This window comes from Sinocyclocheilus grahami, unplaced genomic scaffold, assembly GCF_001515645.1.
Source record: "Sinocyclocheilus grahami isolate Dianchi unplaced genomic scaffold, SAMN03320097.WGS_v1.1 scaffold112.1, whole genome shotgun sequence".
NCBI classification, from domain to species: Eukaryota; Metazoa; Chordata; class Actinopteri; order Cypriniformes; family Cyprinidae; genus Sinocyclocheilus; species Sinocyclocheilus grahami.
The window spans coordinates 624860-645208 of record NW_015505291.1 but is presented as its reverse complement, the minus strand read 5'-3'; the positions used below and the strand labels follow the sequence as shown (position 1 = coordinate 645208).

The window sequence follows — 20349 nt, the reverse complement described above, 5'->3', positions numbered from 1 at the left end:
ATTATTTTCCACATACTGTACATTATTGTTTCTCCTCTATGCCCCGCCTTTCTGAAACATGTCGATTTCTACAAAGCTCATCGGTCTGAAAAGCAAGGTGTGCTGTGATTGGCCAGCTACATCCCATTATACACGAGGCATTTGTTGCATCCAGTGGGGACATAATTACTGATTATAATGACTTATACTGTCTTTTTACGCGTTGCGTTGCATTGCATCATGCCGCGTAAACATAAAACCCTGTCTGCATTTGTGATCAGAGAAATGACAAACAAGTGCTACTCTACTGCCCAAAACTCGCGTTTGAATCGTCAGTGGCAGAAAGCCAATCCAGCGATCCACAGCACTAAGTTGATGTATTTCCTCAGCGACCAGCACGGATCAGCTCTAGGCATGACGAAGCGGATATCGTCTTCTTTTGGAAGGCCAAACAAAGTAGTTTCGCTTTCACAACGAAACACACAGCAACTTCAGAACATGGCGGCAGCGGCAACAATACTACAGCGAGAATAAAAGTTACGCCTTCTTTCTTTGCGTGAACATTTAGGCGGCGTTATGCAAATTTTCCCACATAGTGAGGTAGATATGTGGGGGCGTGTTCGAACGGGCCGTTTTAGCTAGGTGTGGCTGACTCTGAACTTTTATAAAGAATATCTCTTTGGATTTGACACTTTAGTCTTTGCAAATTTACAGATCTTCTTTATGCACCAAGAGCTTGTAACACTCCAAAGAGAAAGGAAAAAATGAAATCGCATCATATGACCCCTTTAACTTCAAACCGTCTGATGGCACTCATTCACTACAGAGGATCAATTGGTGAGCAAGTGAATTAATGATACATTTTTCCTAATCTGTTCAGATAAAAAAACAATCGTATCTTCATCTTGGGTGGCCTGAGGGTGAGTAAATATTCAGCAACATTTTTGGATGAACTATTCCTTTAATTCAGACTAGCTTCAAAAAGCTTATGTGCCATTATACGCTTAAGTGGCTTCCGCATATGCATACTAATACAAAGCTGGTTCCTTGGGTTTAAGCAATGAAGTTTCAGCCAGTATGGATTTGGTTAAGTAACCCCTTGATATTGTCTCTGTACAGTGCAGACCAACTGTGTGGACACAACCATAACCAACCTGCTGGAGAATACTGACCAGTTCACCTCGGAGGCGGCTGTGGGCACACCTTCAGGTCCAGCTAAACAAGCAGCTTCTTCCACTCCGTCTGTAACAGAATCCACACCCAATTTGAAGGTACAGCTGACCCTGTACCCTGTAAAAAAGCAAAGCAAATGCAGGAGCAAGACAGACTTTAGTCAAAGTGTCTTGTCCCTTATTAACGAAAACCATTTATTACACAAGATTTGCACTATTCTTCATTGCCCCACAAAGAAACGAGCTCTGTGTTTTGGATTTGACCTTATGTATGAATAGCTCAATGGCCTCCTTCTCGCATGGCCTATATTAGTGAATTTACCTATAAATAGTAGTCAAAGCCTTTTGTCTGACAGGATATTTGAATAAATATGTCTGTGTATTCATCAACAGCCAGCTGCCAAACCTTTTGGGAGAACACCAATAGACAGACACATGTCTCTACAGGAAAGAAAAGAAGCTTTCTACGAATATGCAAGAAGGTAATTGTTTTAAAATCCTTAAAATAATACTTAAAATGTGTTGCATTTTAGACAAACCTGAAATGTTTAGCACACAATGGCATTGAGCTTGAAAATCTTTGTGCCTGAAATCCGTTGTATGCCAGTATCCACTAGGTTTTTTGTATAATAAAGGTATGTTGCACTCCATTTTTATTTATTGAATTGAGTAATCTGATTCTTTATTTTCTATTCACCCCACCCGCAGACGATACATTGAAAAACATGGACTGAACAAACAGGACGATCTATGACCGTGGACAAAGACACACCTGAGGAATTGTTTAGGAAAGACAGCTGCTTAACACAAAATCCACACAGACAAAGAAAAAATTATAGAGTTGACCCAGAATGAAACAACATTTGAGTTCACCAAACATGCCGAGAGAAGACTGGATTTTTTCCTTTCTTGTTTTTGTTTCTTTGTAAATTCTTCTTGCATGGCAATCATGCATGTCTTTTTATTTCTCTCTGCAACAGAAAACAATTATTTTGGTAAATTTGTATTAAGACCCAGTGACCTTGGCACACTTCATATTATTTTTATATGGTCCTTGGGTAGAGGATAGGGGATCAGAAACATAGGACAGTGAGCTAAAACACAATTTGAGGTTCATTATGTTGTCAAGGATACATGTTGATGCAATATCAGCTTTTAAAGACATTAAAAATCATATAGAAATGCAAAGACTACTCTCCTTGTGTCTATTAATACATCTTATTGATGCTTTTTTTCAATGAAAATGTGGTTGTGAGAGATGGATGTATAAAGACTGGGCATATAGCTTGTATAATCTTTAAAGCACTTTTTGGAAACATTTCTTTTCAGGACACTCATACACAACACTAAATGACTGTACTGTCTATGGTTATCTTTGTTTACACATTTCCACAAGCTTCATAGATAAGCTTTAAACCTATTAGCGATTTTTATTTCTTTATTGCTGCCATATGGAAGAACTATCTTTACCTTGTCAACGTGGTAAATGAGGAGCAAATAGTAAGGTTAAACTGTCAAAATGGCATCAGCCCTGATTTCATCTTTACAAGCAACTACATTTTGGAAAATATCCCTGCAGCCCCTCCTGTTTCTCAAAAACGTTTGATTTTTTTAGATAAGCGTTTTGAATGACGAGAGCCGTTATAGCCGCGCTGCCTTCCAGCCAATAGCTATAAAGCCTTTCTAGTGATGTCAGCGCCTGTACGAACCAATCATAACAATGAGCACACACGAGAGCCAATGAGAATGCTGGAGAGGGCGTACAGCAACCAATGAGAATGAAGGAAATGTAGGTGATTTTTCCAGACTGAATAAGTAGGAGCACGTCTGACGTCTCGACTTCATTGTCGAGGGTTCTGAGTTAGAGGGGGTTTGTTTCAAGTACATTGTGTTGTTAAGCAAACAAATAATCAACAATGAGGGAGATTGTGCATTTACAGGCTGGACAGTGCGGCAACCAAATTGGTGCTAAGGTAAGAACTGCACAAATATATGTTTTTAATCGTACTCCATGAAATACCGATTGGGCTTTTGGGGGTTAAAAATAACTAATCCGCGGCGTTTGGAACAGCAATTTGTTCTAGTTTAAGCGGTTTTTCTTAAATCCATGCTGTACACTGCTGATTTCGATTGTGGTTATTTTTAAATTTCACCATTTAAAAACTACTCTGGTCTAAATATGGTCCTGGATTAATCTCCCAGGCAACACGTTTTTAAATAAGGTATTCTTTTGAGTTCTCGGCTAAACATTGACTAAAACTACAGCTTTGTTGTTGTTGTTTTTTTTAAAGGACGAATATTTCACGAAAAATCAGAGCGATTTGAATGCAGTAATGGTGAAACAATGCGTTAGTTTTAGGGTGTTGGCTGCGCCGGACCGGCGAAATATTCGAATCGGTTCTTTTTGATGATTTGGTAGAGCCGAGTTGCTCGAGTTTTCGCTCCTCCACAGATGTCACCCGGCTGTAGGGAGTGGTGACGCAAGTGAATCGCGAACCGTTCAAACGAGTCGATTCGCTTGGAAGATTCGCGTGTCGTAATGTGGCCGGTTGTATCTGGTTCAGCTCATGGAAAAGTGCTGGAACGCTAATATCATGACGCAAATACCGTTCTGGTCCCATGCTGAGAAATGATTTGAATGACTCCGTACCATTGAGCAAAAACCGAAGCTAATATTCGTGACATAGGTGGTACTATGTCTGCGCTGCTTTAAGCTCCTGGGTGATGTAAAATGGCCCCGGTGACTTGGCGAACTCCATTTTACAAATCTGGAGCGCGAGTAACGGGAAACGCTGGCCATTCAATATTGGACTAGCCTTTTTTTTTTATATATATATTTATAAATCGCTTCTATTGACCTTTTTTGAACGTAGTGCCATTTTATTATTTTGTCGAAGGTCCAAAAACGTTTTAAATCTAAACTCTTGTTCCTACTTCTGAATCCTCTTGTTCCAGTTCTGGGAAGTCATTAGTGACGAGCATGGAATTGACCCAACAGGCAGTTACCATGGCGACAGTGACCTTCAGCTGGACAGAATTAATGTTTATTATAATGAAGCCTCAGGTGAGCAGAAATCCGATGCCTTTTGTAAGGTCACTTCACATGACCACTTGCATATGCACATTACAACATTTGGTTTGACGTAACATTCTGCTCTTTGTTTTAAGGTGGAAAGTATGTTCCACGTGCTGTACTGGTGGATTTGGAGCCCGGTACAATGGACTCCGTGAGGTCCGGTCCATTTGGTCAGATCTTCAGACCAGATAACTTTGTTTTCGGTAAGGTTTAATATGCACCCCAAATCGACGTTTGACTGTCAAATGTTTATTGGGATATTTGATTTGGAAAGGATTGATCCCACACTGGCTCGAAACAAAATTTGAATGGCAGATTGTGACCTGATATGGATCTAGTTCCCTTTTGCTTAGATTTTTTATTTATTTTTTGGTAGGCCAGAGTGGTGCTGGAAACAACTGGGCTAAGGGCCACTACACCGAAGGAGCTGAGCTGGTTGACTCCGTTTTGGATGTGGTTCGGAAAGAGGCGGAGAGCTGTGACTGTCTGCAGGGCTTCCAGCTCACTCACTCCTTGGGTGGAGGCACAGGGTCTGGTATGGGCACCCTCCTCATTAGCAAAATCCGTGAGGAGTATCCTGACCGTATCATGAACACCTTCAGCGTGGTGCCCTCTCCTAAAGTCTCAGACACAGTGGTCGAGCCCTACAACGCCACACTGTCTGTCCATCAGTTGGTGGAAAACACAGATGAAACCTACTGCATTGACAACGAAGCCCTTTACGACATCTGCTTCCGCACTCTCAAACTCACAACACCCACATACGGTGACCTCAACCACCTCGTCTCCGCCACCATGAGTGGAGTCACCACCTGCTTGAGGTTCCCCGGCCAGTTGAACGCAGATCTCCGTAAACTGGCGGTGAACATGGTGCCCTTCCCTCGTCTGCACTTCTTCATGCCCGGCTTCGCTCCTCTGACCAGCAGGGGCAGCCAGCAGTACCGCGCACTGACCGTTCCCGAACTCACCCAGCAGATGTTCGATGCCAAGAACATGATGGCCGCCTGCGACCCTCGTCACGGCCGCTACCTGACCGTTGCTGCCGTCTTCCGTGGCCGCATGTCCATGAAGGAGGTGGATGAGCAGATGCTCAACGTTCAGAACAAGAACAGCAGCTATTTCGTCGAATGGATCCCCAACAACGTCAAGACTGCCGTCTGCGACATTCCACCTCGTGGGCTCAAAATGGCCGCCACCTTCATTGGCAACAGCACGGCCATCCAGGAGCTGTTCAAGAGAATCTCGGAGCAGTTCACGGCCATGTTCAGGCGCAAGGCTTTCCTGCATTGGTACACCGGAGAGGGCATGGACGAGATGGAGTTCACCGAGGCTGAGAGCAACATGAACGACCTGGTGTCCGAGTACCAGCAGTACCAGGACGCCACTGCTGAGGAGGAAGGAGAGTTTGAGGAGGAGGGCGAAGAGGAGCTTGCTTAAATTAACAATTCTGTTACGTTTTTCATGTCTCTTCCTTTTTCAAATCTTTGTCGCATCGTGTGTTTTGTTTGTTTGTTTGTTTTTCCTACTGCATTTCCTGTCACATAAACCCTCCAGTTGTACCTTTTTTCATGTTAATAAAACTAATATAAGAACCTGAATGGTTTACTAGTGTTTTTCTATTCAAAGGAAGCTTGAGTCCAAATAGATGACGAATTTTATAAATCAAAAAGCTGAGCCTGAAGTGGTCAGGACTGCGTTTCACAAAAGCATCGTAAGCTTAAGTAAAACCGGCTTAAGATACTTTTGGGAAATTGCAGCTCGGGTATGAACGATTTTTCTAGTTGTAAATGTTGTAGATTAAAAACAAGGGTGCCCAATCCTGGTCCTGGAGCTCTACCTACCTTATGAGTTCAGTTCCAACCCTGATCAAACACACCTGTCTGTAATTATCAAGTGTTCTTTCAGATCTTAATTAGCTGGTTCAGGTATGTTTGATCAGGGTTGGAGCTGAACTCTGACGGTAGGTAGATCTCCAGGAACAGGATTGGGCACCCCTGATTTAAGATTATGCGACTAGTTAAAGCCTTTTTTTTTATTTTATTTGAGTAACCTATAACTAATTGGTTATAAACATTCAGAAGTGCGTTTATGTGAGCTGGATTCATGTTGTGGTAAATCCTCGGTCTGTTAAATGCATAAGTGTTTGATTCTGAATCGATGACTTGGGAATTGCTCTTCATTTATCTTGAATGCAAAAATAAAGCTTTTCTTGATATAAAAACCAGAACATTCTAAATCTCAGTTCTGTATCATTGTAGAGTTTTCAGTAGAATTTACTAAAGTCATTTGGCTTTCATTTGAATCCAGCTTTGAGAAATGCACAAACCTTTTTGCATTTTATAGTTTTTTTTGTTTAGATCTGAATGTAGGCAGAGAAGATGATTTAAATGACACCAAGATGGTTTCTAAAAGTGCAGATTTGTATATTTTACAAACATGATTATAGGGCATTCCAGAAATATACACAGCACACACAAATCCTGCATGGGCATACACATAAATGCACATACTGTGAAGTACAAGAAGCCTATTCCATCAGCAATCACAGTCTGTAAACATATAAAGCATCTTTTATAATTCCCTGATGCATGTTGAAAATTCATTAAAGGAAACTGGTTTTTCACGTGAACGTCTGCTCTGAGGTGTTCAGCATTTGTTCAAGAGGAAGTGTATAGCCACTGTCTTCCTCTAAACCAACCACTTACATTTGCATGGACAAAAGCCCAGGCCACAATCACAGCTCTGTTCTGTCTCTGAGGCCCTTGGCTACATGATGTTTTCTGATGACCTAATCTAAAAGTAAACTCAGCATGACAACATCTGATTGGACCACAGTAGCAATGGATTCAAAATAGATTAAATAGTAATGTTAAGTGATTAAAGTTTCTCTTTGTCCAGAGCCATGTGGTTATTGCAGTTCCTGGGTTCATTCGCAAAAATGTTAAGAGATCTTGTTGTTGAGCTGCCCGGGATAATGTTCAAACTCTTTCTCAGCCTCCTCGCTGAATGAATCACCTGGAAGCACAAATAATACAAATTAAGCTGAAATTGGCCACCAACAAGAAAACTGAAGGTAAAGAAACTGTTTCATTTGGTGCTCGTCTAAAATATCTGATTAAGCAAGCATGTCATTTCATTCCCATCAAATGTTTAATAGAATCCGGCAGGTCTGAAGGACCCAGCGAACAACAGCCCGTCTCACCAAGATGACATTTATGCAACCAGACACGGTTGCCATCGTATTTGCAGTTGCACCGCATAGCGTTGTTGGTAATGTCACTCTCAGCTACCTCAAAGTTGGGGTTTATTATGACCTGAGAAAGAGGAAAAAGTTAAGACTGATACTGGAAAACCTGGTTGCATAATTGTAATCAAACTTGATCTAGCTAACAGCATAATCAGCCAAGCATGTGGACAAACGTGGTCTTTTTATTAGTAAATCCTAATCTGGGAGGGTCTTTCCCAGTAAAACCTCTGCCCTCCCTCTGTGTACTTGAGGTTTATTACATCATTAATCAAACCAAATGCTATTATTCTTCTAAGCCTTGCATTCCTGGACAGGATGGTGAGCACTGTGACGCATCTCCACCACTAGAGAGCAGAACTGCAACAGCTCTGACAACTGTTTGACTTGCTGAAAAACCCAGACAATGGGGTCCTATGGGACCAAAGTCTGCTCATGTAACAGTCTCTCCCGTTAGTGTGCTATCCAGGGCTGGACTGTGACAAAAAATTGGCCCAGACATTTTTTTGGTCCAGGCGGCCCACCACTTGAATTACTGAAATAAATTAACTTTTCCACGACATTCTAATTTATTGAGATGCACCTGTATGTGACCCTGGACCACAAAACCAGTCTTAAGTCTCTTAACTCTGTATATTTTAAGCAATAGCCAAAAAAAAAAAAAAATTTGTATGGGTCAAATTTATCGATTTTTCTTTTATGCCAAAAATCATTAGGATATTAAGTAAAGATCATGTTCCAAGTAGATATTTTGTATATTTCCTACCGTAAATATATAAAAACTTAATTTTTGATTAGTAATATGCATCGCTAAGAACTTCATTTGGACAACTTTAAAGGCGATTTTCTCAGTATTTTGATTTTTTTGCACCCAGAGTTTCAAATAGTTGTATCTCGGCCAAATATTGCTTTATCAGCTTTGAGATGGTGTATAAATCTAAAAAAATTGACTGATTGGTTTTGTGGCCCAGGGTCACATATATGATATACATCTATCCAAAATACATTTCTACCAAAGTACCAAGGTGGTTACTCTTTCTGTGACAAGGTAGCACCACAAGTGAATACCTGTAGAATGTAGTTTCCTGGTATAACATCTGTGATGTCAATCCACTGGCAGTCAATATCATGTCTGTACAAGTCCCAGCAGCCCACTGTGATGCCCTGCTCACCAAAGTTGGCACACTCGTAGTGTTTCAAAATACCTGCAACAAGGTAAGCAACAGCTCAGTGGAGACACAAGCCAGTATTCCTGCTCAAGAATACCTTGAACTAATCTAAGGTGTCGTTCACAAGGAATGTGTTTTTGCATTCCACTGCACTTCTTTTCCATTGTTTTTCTATTTAAAGCATTAGATGCTTTAAATAGAAAAACAATGGAAAAGAAGTCAAGAAAGGTGTCGTTCACAAGGAATGTGTTTTTGCATTCCACTGCACTTCTTTTCCATTGTTTTTCTATTTAAAGCATTAGATGGACATCTTTGGCCGTTACTCTCTCGCCATGCGTCCTTTTAAAAAGTGTTTTATCTTCCCACCCCTATCCGGAATGCTGAATCCCTGACAATTTTCAAGCGACAGCTGAAAACTCATCTCTTTCGAAGCTACTTGACTTCATCATAAAAAAATAAAAAATAAAAAAAAATTATTTATTCCTTCTCTTTCTAGCTTGTACTTATTTGAACAATGTCTAAGAACTTGGTATTACAACCACTTCTTGTGTCTGTTTGCCTCTCTTAAGAAGAATCGCTTTATGTATCCCCCAATTGTAAGTCGCTTTGGATAAAAGCGTCTGCTAAATGACTAAATGTAAATGTAAATGTAGATGGACATCTTTGGCCGTTACTCTCTCGCCATGCGTCCTTTTAAAAAGTGTTTAAAAAAAAAGGTTACAGCTCAGCTTTGAAGACCTTAAGCATTTTTTAAATAAGTCAGTGCAGTGGAATTAAAAACCTAATATTGAGACTTTTTAAATATAACATTTTTGAAAACGTGGCACTTTTGAGCACAATGAACAAAAAGGAAAATCTATGGAAGCCCATTTCCGCCACTAAATAAAAAAAACAAGTTAACTGTGACTTCTCACAATTCTTACATTTTTCTTGCAATTGCGAGTTTACATCTCACAATTCTGACTTTTTTTCTCAAAGTTGTCAAACTCTTAATTCTGATTTTTTTTTCTCAGAATGGCGTTATATAAACTTGCACTTGCAGGAAAAAAAATCTCAGAATTGCGATATTTAAACTCGCAACTGCGAGAAATAAATGGAAGCCCGTTTCCGCCACTGAATAAAAAATAAACGAGCAATTCAGATTTTTTTTCTCAGGATTGCAAGATTTAAACTCGCAATTCTGAGAAAAAAAGTCAACTGAGAGTTAATATCATGCAATCCTGAGAATTTTTTTCCAAATTGCAAGCTTTTTATTCAGTGGCGGAAACGGGCTTCCCTTTATTTCTCACAGTTGCACGTTTATATCTCGCAATTCTGACTTTATAACTTGCAATTGCGAGTTTATATCATGCAATTCTGAGAAAAAAGTCAGGATTGCAAGAAAAAAAGTCAGAATTGTGAGATAAAAAGTTGCAATTACATTTTTTATTTAGTGGCAGAAACAAGCTTCCATAAAAATTAACGCTGTAGAAAGCAAAAACATTCTGTTTGAACGGTCTAACTTAGTCAAAGCGGTTAGGATGAACTATACTGTTTTAGAAGATTTTTAGATCATTGAAGATCAACTAAACCAGCTTAGATCAGCTAAGACCTTTGCCAACCTATGGTTGGTTTAATGTATTTAATATGTATTTATTCAAATTCAAAGTACTGAATAACGTACCAGATGTATAAAGGTGACAGCAGGTTTACAGTAATGGTCACTGTAATGTGACATTATTATAACTGATCCATAAATACATTTCTATACTTAGAAGTTTAGGGACCCCTAGTGGATAAACAACTGCCCTGACATGATGTTACTCTAAAACAGTTAAAGGGGTCATATGATGCTTTTTTAAAGATCATTATTTTGTGTATTTGGTGTAACAGAATATGTTGAGATGCTTTAATGTTCAAAAAGCACATTATTTTTCAAATACTGTACATTATTGTAGGTCCTCTATGCCCCGCCTCTCTCAAACGCTTCGTTTTCTACAAAGTCCCTCCTGCAGTCTGCTCTGATTGGCCAGCTGACCCAGTGCATTGTGATTGGCCGAACACCGCAAGCACTCGTCGGAAATGTAACTCCCCTTACCATAATCGCGAGCTAAGTCTTTCAAAATAAATGTAAAGACAATATCTCTTTGGCTTTGAGACTTTAGTCTTTGCAACTTCAGGGATCTTATCTATGCACAATCAGCTTGTAACACTCCAAAGAGAAAGGAAAACTTGAAATCGCATCATATGACCCCTTTAAAGGGCACATATCATTGATAGCACATGACAGAAATATTTTTTTCTTTTATCTTTAGAATATAAAATTATATTATAGTTATAAATGAAAACTGGTTTCACAGACAGGGCTTAGATTAAGCCAGGATCAGGCCGTAGTTCAGTTAGGGCATTTAAGTAGTTTTTAATAAATGTACCTTAGAAAGGGTTGGTTGGTTAGGTTGGTTTTCATTATACAGACATGTCCAGCATATGACCTTTGACTTCTGTTTTACCTTCATGGCACTCTGTGTCCTCTAGGCAGAAGCTGGCTTTATGTCCATCTGCCACTTTGGTCCCATTTAGAGACAGCAGGTCATAATAGGTGAAGATATCCATACTATGGTAGTGCCTGGAGGTTATAAACACATTCTGCTGAAATCTAAGAGGGTTAAACCATCCAAAAAACCATAAGATATTGTTGAAATGTGACTGGCTGTACAGAATATAACTTTTAAATCAATATCAGCTTACCAATATGTATGTGTACAATAACTGACTTTAAGCTACTCTGAATCCTGGATACAGCAAACTACAAATCTGCCATTTTCATAGACAAAAAGATTTAAACAGCCTTGGAGAGCAGATTCAGTGCTGTAGGCCTGTAGGAGGGAACTGAAGCCATAGAGTAAACACTAGCTTCTCAGACACTGGCCTCTGTCCCAAACCCAACTGTGTGTGTCCTTTTAGCCTGAGCACATAACAGGTTTCCTCATCATCAATGTGTCAGGTAAATGCATTGGGGAACCTAATGTTCTGCTAGGAAGCTTGCAGTGTAAACACAGACCACCACAAAGAGTTAATGGAGACTATTCAGAGATGCACTTAATTCATTAATCAACACAAAAAGCATGGTGAGGAGAGTATGAAATTCACGATGTAAAAATAAATTGGAAAATAATTTACTACTAATTTACTAATTTAAGGGGATAGTTAATACAAAAATTATATTTCTGTCATTATTTACTCACCCTCATGTCGTTTTAAATCTCTATGCTTTTATTTTTTCTGTGGATCTCAAAAGTAGAAATTTTGAAGAAGTATATCTTGGGCAGTTCAAATCGAACACAAGAACCAATCAGTGAACATATTAAGTTGGTTCTTGAATTGGTTCATTTGGTTCACAAATCTGTTAAATTCACTTTAGCTTAAAATGTTTGAAAAGATTTACTTTTAAAATATCTAGTTTCTGTTCCACAGAATAACACGAGGGTGAGTAAATGATGACAGTTTTCATTTTTAGGTGTACTGACACAGTGCTGGTTTTGCCATGACAATAATTTAGGGTGTTAGTATGATCAATGTAAATCTAGCATTCTAATTATTGTTATAATAATTTATTTTCCATCAGTTTTTTTACTTGAACTGTTCTGTGGTTGGGCAACATCAACAAAACAAACAAAAGTAAATATAACCGCAAGCAGCAATTACAAGGTAATTTTGAAACCTGTTCCAAATGTTGGAAAGGCATATTGGAGGCAATAAATAATTATTAATCATCATATTCTACAGCTATATGGAGCAAGCAAGCATGATATCAGGCCACAAAGCATAATGTTTTTGAGTATGTTTTATAAAAGTTGGCCAGTAGGTGGCACATCCACCACTAGAGGAAAATAGAATGATATACAGTATGTGGATATTGTAACTTGTTTGTCACCAGGCGTTTTGTTCCCCAATGATTCTCAACAAGAGTACACGTTTTAATAATTTTTAAAATTCAGTTTTAAGGGCTGCCATAGAATTCAATGCACAAAGCAGAATAATTATTTTTACAGATGCAAGAAGGAATTGTAGCCGTGCAGACATAAAACTATTTATATTTAAGCACTTAGCCCATGCTTCGCCTCTGTGTAGTTAAAAGTTAGAACCATGACAAACAGAAACCACTGTTAGACTGATATAACCAGCCCTGGATCATGTCGGCACACATGTGTTCATTTAAAGCAGAGACAGCTAGCATGAACTTTCTTTCACCCTGTAGGTTGTCCAGGGTCTTGAAAGCTTCTGCTCTGGTTTGTAGAAAGAAATTTATATCAGTTTATGACCTTTGTAAATCAGATGTTCAGCCGACATGACCATGAGTGCTCAGTGTTAGTAAAGCCATATGGGTCCTTGGGGCTGCAGCTGGATCAGAACGGAGCAAAAAGAGATTCAGCAAGGCTGCCAGACGCTCAAAAGAAAAACACAGTTGATAGATCCCTGTTCAAAACAAGTTTCAAGTGCTCTCTGCGAACAACATTAGCATAAGTGAACATGAATCTATTTATGCATATTTCAGTCTGAGTTCAAGTCTTAATGCTGTCATGCTTAGGCCTGAAACATACTCTTTGCAAATACACAAATGCAGACATGAATGCTTGGCCAGTGCATTGAAACATATTTAAAGGGATAGTTGACCCAAAAATGAAAATTCTGTCATTAATTGCTCACCCTCGTGTCATTCCAAACCTGTAAGACCTTCGTTCATTTTTGGAACACAAATTAAGGGTGCTTTCACACCTGTAGATCGATTGCTTTGTTCAGAAACAGGGATTAAAATCATTACAATGTTGCTTTTTATACTTGGTGCGGTTTGCTTTCACACGGCAACGTTTCTAAACGGACCAAATTTGTTAATACAAGTAAACTTAGCGAGTAAACTGTTGTCTCATTGGTCAAAGTTCCACCGTTTAATTTTCCGGGATTCCACTTAGCCAGGTGTGAAAGCACCCTAAGATATTTTTGATGAGATCCGATAGCTTTCTGACCCTTCATAGACAGCAATGCAACTGACACGTTCAAGGCCCCGAAAGGTAGTAAGGACATCATTAAAATAGTCCATGTGACATCAGTGGTTCAACCCTAATTTCATGAAGATACGACAATACTTTTTGTGTTCAACTAAACAAAAATAACTTAATTCAACAATTTATTCTCTTCCATGTTCTCTACAGTACCACGACGCATGGTACTGTGCATTGGTCTTTTTGCAAACAAGCCACAGAACATCCGGGTTCTACGTCAGCAGCATCACATGCGTTGTGATACTCTCGTGAACACGCAGCGAAGACTGACACAGAAGAGAAGAATTGTTGAATAAAGTTTTCTTTGTGCACAAAAAGTGTTCTTATAACTTCATAAAATCATGGTTAAACCATTGATGTCACATGGACTATTTTAACAATGTCCTTACTACCTTTCTGGGCCTTGAACTTGGTAGTTACATTGCTGTCTATGGAGGGTCAGAAAGCTCTCAGATTTCATCAAAAACAATGAAGATGAACAAAGGCTTTATAGGTTTGGAACGACACGAGGGTGAGTAATCAGTGACCGAATTTTCAATTTCGGGCGAACTATCCCTTTAAGTACATACTTAAAGGGATAGTTCACCCAAAAATGAAAATTTGATGTTTATCTGCTTACCCCCAGGGCATCCAAGATGTAGATGACTTTGTTTCTTCAGTAGAACACAAACTGAGATTTTTAACTCCAGCCGTTGCAGTCTATCAGTCGTATAATGCATGGCAATGGTAACAAAATCTATGAGAGTAAAAAAAACATGCACAGACAAATCCAAATTAAACCCTGCGGCTCATGACGACACATTGATGCCCTAAGACACGAAACGATTGGTTTGTGCAAGAAACCGAACAGTATTTATATCATATTTTACCTCTAATACACCACTGTTTTTTTTACTCTCATAGATTTTGTTACCATTGCCATGCATTATACGACTGATAGACTGCAACGGCTGGAGTTAAAAAATCATCATTTGTGTTCTACTGAAGAAACAAAGTCACCTACATCTTGGATGCTCTGGGGGTAAGCAGATAAACATCAAATTTTCATTTTTGGGTGAACTATACCTTTAACATGCATTCTTGCATTACTGGGCAGTCACAAACCTCAGTACTGGAATGATTTTCAAATGTCTGAGGCATTAAATTGGAAGTCACCAGTTTAACTAAGTTTAATTAACTTGCTTATCTTTAAATTATTTGCCTGAAAGACCAAACTGACAATAGAAAAAGACAGTTTATGGATGATGGCCATTGTAGTTCCCCTTGTGGCAATGCGGAGAGAACATTGACAGTAGTCCATGCATTAGACACCATGAACTAACAATGATCTTTTTTTTTTTACATCATTAATTAGTCTAGGATCCAAGATTGATAAATGCTGTAAAAGTACTAGTCCACTTTCAGTCTCGTTGTGTTAATAGTCATCCATTTGCAAACTATTCTATCTCAGACTTTCAGAAATTTTTATTTTTTTGTAAATAAAGATTTAAAGAGATTATTAGTGGTAAAGTTGAAGTCATGTGCCTGTGGCATAATTCGTTTGTAGCTTAAATTTAGCTTTTACTTCTGGTGATTTAACCTCATGTTGTCATGTTTGCATACTTGTATAGTGTATGTTTTTGGGTGTTAAACACATGCACTACATGCAAGACTGGGCACATAAGACTGGGTCAAGTATATAAGATCTGAAAATCAGCCACAGCTCCAGCGTTTACCTATGGCATTCATGCCACACCCAGGAGTGGCGACCGAGCCGTGGCCGGAAATCAGCCTTGCCAATGTTGTGTATCTCAGAGGAGAAGCGCAGCAGGCGGCGGTGGCCGTACGGCCAGTTGGCTTGAGCAGCTGATTTGGCCAGGCAGTTCTCCTCTGCTGCGCAGTACAGCAAGTGCAGGGGTCGGTCCTCAATGTAAACCGTCTGCTCCACCAGTGGAGCGTTCAGCACAAGGTCCGAAGCCGCTAGGGTTTGTGGGAGAAACCAATATTACACTCAAATATGATGGAATAACATTAGCTATTGCTTTACCCCTTCTCTTGCTAACAAACTTTTGTTTACAGACTCGCATATGACTTACTGTCTGAGCAAATGACGCCAGCAGAGAACTGCGCTCCCGCTCTTTTGCAGCTGACGACAGAATGATGCTGACAGTCGGTCAGAGTCATATCATTTCCTTTACACTTCACTCCGCTCAGAACCATCTCCGTCACATTACTGCTGTCCCAGTACCAAGTTTCCTTTACACAGAGGAGAGCTCATCAGTAGATGAATGAATGTAGTAAATTACTGAACACGGATAAAGCAAGAAATCTAATACAAAGTATGTCAGCAGCAGACATTAATTAAATGTGAATCAAACAGAATAGCAAAAAAAAAAAGGCAAATGCTTCCATTGGTCAAACAAACAGATAGTCCTGCCCCAAATTTATACTATTGGTTGAGTGTTGCTGGTTGCTACATTCTAAGCCACAATGTTTACAATTAAGTATATTAAATAGATTGCTTATAGTTGTTTATCTTTGCACATAAAACTAGGATAGGAAAAAAAACTCATCGAAAATTTTTCAAATTTCATTAATTAAGTAAAGAAAATATATACTGTTTGACAGCTAATAAATAAATAATAAAAAATATATATTTTTATTAAAATTTTATTAAAATAAACAGGACACACCTTATCTGGACTATTTGAACTTCCACTGCTAATATGTCTGTTAATTCCACAAAAATGTAGCCTCTAGCTGATTTTTTATTTTTATTTTTAATAAATTTTTTAAATTTTTTACACCGTTCAGAAGTTTGGGGTTTGTAAGATCTTTTTTGTGTTTTTGAAAAAAAAGTCTCTCATGTTAAGCAAGGCTGTATTTAATTAATCAAAAATACAGTAAAAACTGTAATATTTTGAAATGCTATTACATTATAAATATATAATATTATAAATATTATTTTCTGTGTTAATATTTTTAAAATATAATTTATTCCTGTGATGCAAATCTGATATTTCAGCATCATTACTCCTGTCTTCAGTGTCACATGATCCTTCAGCAATCATTTCAATAAGCTGATTTGCTGCTCAAGATACATTTCGAATTATCAATGTAGAAAACAGTTGTGCTGCTTAATATTTTTGTGAAAACATAATATTTAAGGATTCTTCAATATAGCATTTATTTGAAATAAAAACCTTTTGTGACACTAAAATAGTTTTTACTGCCACCTTTGATCAATTTAATGCATTTTTCTAAATACAATTTTTTTTTCTTTTTACTTATTGGCCCCAAACATTTGAATGGTAGTGTACACTTCACATATTAATAATAATTCACATTTTAGGCTAACATGGGATTTCACAACCAATCAATCTGCAGTGCTTGATTAGCCAGTCCCATAGCGCCTTTCTTACAGTGATAGCATGCAGGCAGTATCTGAGGCCTAACTGTCTGCACGCCACCATGGCTTCTCTTGTGGTCCAGTTGTCACTGCATACAGTTCCCCACCTGGACTTGACCTGAACCTCCATGCGCCCCTCGTGATCCGTCCTGCCCCCCACTATACGGATCTGCAGACAGATCCCCACTGCAAGGGCTTAGCATGCAAAGTAGGCTAAATACAGTGCTAACCAGGTATGAGCCAGCTATGCTAATGCTTCAATTACAAAGTTCTATACGATCTCATACTATCAAGTAGTCATTTTAGTGGATTATTGTGATCATTCGCAAAGGCTTGAGAGTATTGTATTTGTAAGTGAATGCATTGCAGGGATAAGAGGTGTTAGCATTATGCTATTTTGAAAAGTATTTTCATGACACGTCATTAATCTGCAAGTCGGCCATATTGGCGGCACTGAACATAAAAAATGCCACTGAATCGTGGCATTTGTGGTTGGCCAAACTGAACCAGGATTTCCAGGGCAAGAATCTTGACAACATTCGTGTTTGTTCTTATCATTTCATTTCAGGTAGGTGAAATATTAGGGTAATATCTTAACCATATTAACCTTTGTTTGTCAAAATATTTCACCCTTTCCTGCTTACTGCTTTCTTGCTTAAGTCCTTCTCTATATGATTTAGCATCTTCCACAAGTTTTTTTCCCTGGATTAGACATCATAAATTAGTAGGGCTGGGTAAAAAATATCGATATCTCGATATTAATTGATTCTCTTTTTTACGGAACGATATCGATTCTTAAATCCCAAGAATCGATTAGTCTACCCTAGTTAATGGACGGAACATTGAAGGACACTTCCCATCCAATAAATCGCAATAAGCATTGCGCTTTGGTGCTTTTAATATGAAACAAAGTCCCAGATTTCAATTTATGTCCATTGATTTCAAACAATAAATGTCGTTTTGGCACTGTTTAATGTGGAGTGACAGATCGCTGTAGCGCCTCATTTCAACAGACGTCGCACGTGAACTAGGGATGTGCACATGGATGCTGCAGTATCGATATATCGATACTCAGAGGCTACTATTGTGGTATCGATATTTTCTGCAAAGTATCGATACTTAATTATATGAATAATTTCTGCATAACTACATGATTTTAGCAGTGTGTGCAGGCCGATCGGGGACGGTATGTGACTGATATAAAAAAAGAAATAGAAAAGCTCTCGCGGACGCGGTGGTAAGACGTTACACACCGATCGGTCTGCGGCTGTGCAGTGCGACGTGCCATTCACAATCTCAACACGCACGGTCGCATGCAAATTGGCACGATGGCAGAAAGCAGGAAACGTAGCGTGGTGTGGTGCTACCTCGCAACAGCGGGAAAAAATATTGCACGATGCAATATTTGTGATAAGAGAGTCACACACAGCAACAATACAAGCAACCTTTTTAAACATTTACAAACAACACACCCTGAAACGTATAAGAGGCTGAACAAAAACAAGCTGCCCAGTCTTCCTCTGTCCGACAAAAGACGTTACAGGAGAGTTTTCAGGGAGGCAAACCCTATCCAGGTACAAAGAGCACAGTCATTAGTTAACTTATTTACTGTACTCCCTGTCTCTTTCGTAACCATTAGGCAAATAAGAATAAATATAAAGTGTGTGTGTTTGTGGGTGCGTTTGTGTGGGGTGTCCTGGTATTCCTTACCTTATAGGGACAAAACGTTACCACAAGTATAGTAATAATACCAATAAACTTTGACATCCTGAGATCCTGAGGACATTTTAGGTCTCCATGAGGGAAAGTTGAAGATGAAGAAAAAATGGTCTGTTCAAAATTAAGAAATAAGTAAAAGTATGCACAGTTTATGTTTGTGGTATTTTAGTTTATTTTATTAAGATTTGTTATGTAATTTAATCTATATATTTTTGTAAAATATGGAGATAGTACAATAGAATGTTGAAGAATAAGAAAAAACTGCCTTTATTTTTGTTTATTTTATTAAGATTTATGTTATTTAATCAATATTTTTGTAAGAAGGTTGTTTAAACATTTTTATTTGTGGTTAAATTTGAATTAACATTATTTAGAAAAATCACATACACATTTAAAATGATAAGCGGTATCGGTATCGTTAAAATTATAACAAAAAGTATCGGTATCGTATCGCATGAAAAAAATGTGGTATAGCCCATCCCTAACGTGAACTCATCTCCACATTAATACCAGCTTCAGCACAAAATAAACATGACTAAACGTCCAAAGGTATGTTAAAAGAAAGAGTACAACTTTACAATCTGTAGCCTGTCTCATGTAATCGCTCAATCAGTGTTTCAGCCGCGCAAAGACGTCAATATAAAGTCTTGTAAACAATGTTACGTAACGTCACATTTACCTCAGAAACAAACATATTTGGTGACCATAAACTAGGTATGTATCCAAAATAATCGATATTGAATCGAATCGGTAATCGAATCTAATCGAAAGCTTGTGAATGAGAATCGAATCATGAAATTTGTGTCAAAACCCAGCCCTATAAATTAGTAGAACGTCTTCAGTAGTACATCAACTGTGCAATCCATGCTGTTGTTTACATCCAAGTATCTCCAATATGGCTACGTATCCGGGTAACTGACCAAACCGTGATGTAGGTGCAAATGCTCTATTGTAATGGTAGTTAATCAGTTGAAAACTTCCTGTCAGTGTGAACGCCTACACTGCAAAAAAATAATAATAATAATCTTGTTGTTCAGTGCAAATATCTAAACATTCCTAAATCAGGATATTAATCTGAGAAGCAAAATTACTAATATTAAGTCTTGTTTTCTGAAACGATTATCAAAATTAAAGGGGTCATATGATGCGATTTCAAGTTTTCCTTTCTCTTTGGAGTGTTACAAGCTGATTGTGCATAGATAAGAGCCCTGAAGTTGCAAAGACTAAAGTCTCAAAACCAAAGAGATATTCTTTATCAAAGTTAAGACTCTGCCACGCCCCCCTAAAATGGCTGGTTCTAACACGCCCCCCACATATCTAGGTCACTATGTGGGAATATTTGCATAATGCCGCCCAAATGAAAGAAGGTGTGGTTTCAGTAACCGCAGTTAGCATTGAAGCAGCATGCCAGGGAGAAGCTGTGTGTTTCTAGGCGAAAGCAAAAGCACTTTTTTTTTGCCTTCCGAAAGTAGATGCATTTAGAAATCTTTAAGATTACTTACAACAGAACAGCAATGCATTTTATGGACGACCGTTTCGTGAACCTAGGAGAGGAGGTAATTC

The 20349-nt window shown here is 38.5% G+C and overlaps 2 protein-coding genes and 1 long non-coding RNA gene across 5 annotated transcripts in view; 2 read left to right on the top strand and 1 right to left on the bottom strand.

Annotated features, from left to right (window-relative positions):
* Positions 1-1068: 1068 nt before the first annotated feature.
* LOC107589147 (uncharacterized) lies at positions 1069-2333 on the top strand. Its single transcript, XR_001609650.1, has 3 exons — positions 1069-1250; positions 1545-1633; positions 1860-2333. It is a non-coding gene; the product is annotated as an uncharacterized lncRNA (long non-coding RNA).
* Positions 2334-2980: 647 nt separating this feature from the next.
* On the top strand, positions 2981-5825 carry LOC107589111 (tubulin beta-4B chain-like). Its single transcript, XM_016277458.1, has 4 exons — positions 2981-3124; positions 4107-4215; positions 4320-4430; positions 4604-5825. The coding sequence occupies exons 1-4, from the start codon at positions 3068-3070 to the stop codon at positions 5662-5664; spliced, it is 1338 nt and encodes a 445-aa protein (XP_016132944.1). The 5' UTR covers positions 2981-3067; the 3' UTR covers positions 5665-5825.
* An 819-nt stretch (positions 5826-6644) lies between these two features.
* The window catches only part of loxl3a (lysyl oxidase-like 3a), a 27298-nt gene continuing 13593 nt past the window's right edge, over positions 6645-20349 (bottom strand). Inside the window, exons 6-12 of one of the 3 annotated variants that reach the window (XM_016277457.1) lie at positions 17081-17236; positions 15755-15914; positions 15395-15638; positions 11130-11245; positions 8540-8676; positions 7430-7541; positions 6645-7242 (exon numbers count right to left, since the gene is read on the bottom strand). In XM_016277457.1, coding sequence (XP_016132943.1) covers positions 7169-7242; positions 7430-7541; positions 8540-8676; positions 11130-11245; positions 15395-15638; positions 15755-15914; positions 17081-17236 — 999 coding nt within the window. In that variant the 3' untranslated portion in view covers positions 6645-7168. The remainder of the gene's footprint in view (positions 7243-7429; positions 7542-8539; positions 8677-11129; positions 11246-15394; positions 15639-15754; positions 15915-17080; positions 17237-20349) is intronic. The other 2 variants (XM_016277455.1, XM_016277456.1) reach the window with 2 other exon arrangements.

What these genes read in the sequence shown, in the direction of transcription:
- LOC107589111 (XM_016277458.1), top strand. Translation starts at nt 3,068, where the DNA reads ATGAGGGAGATTGTGCATTTACAGGCTGGACAGTGCGGCAACCAAATT. An exon ending in TTATTATAATGAAGCCTCAG is followed by an intron (nt 4,216 to 4,319) that starts GTGAGCAGAAAT and finishes CTTTGTTTTAAG; the next exon opens with GTGGAAAGTATGTTCCACGT. An exon ending in ACCAGATAACTTTGTTTTCG is followed by an intron (nt 4,431 to 4,603) that starts GTAAGGTTTAAT and finishes ATTTTTTGGTAG; the next exon opens with GCCAGAGTGGTGCTGGAAAC.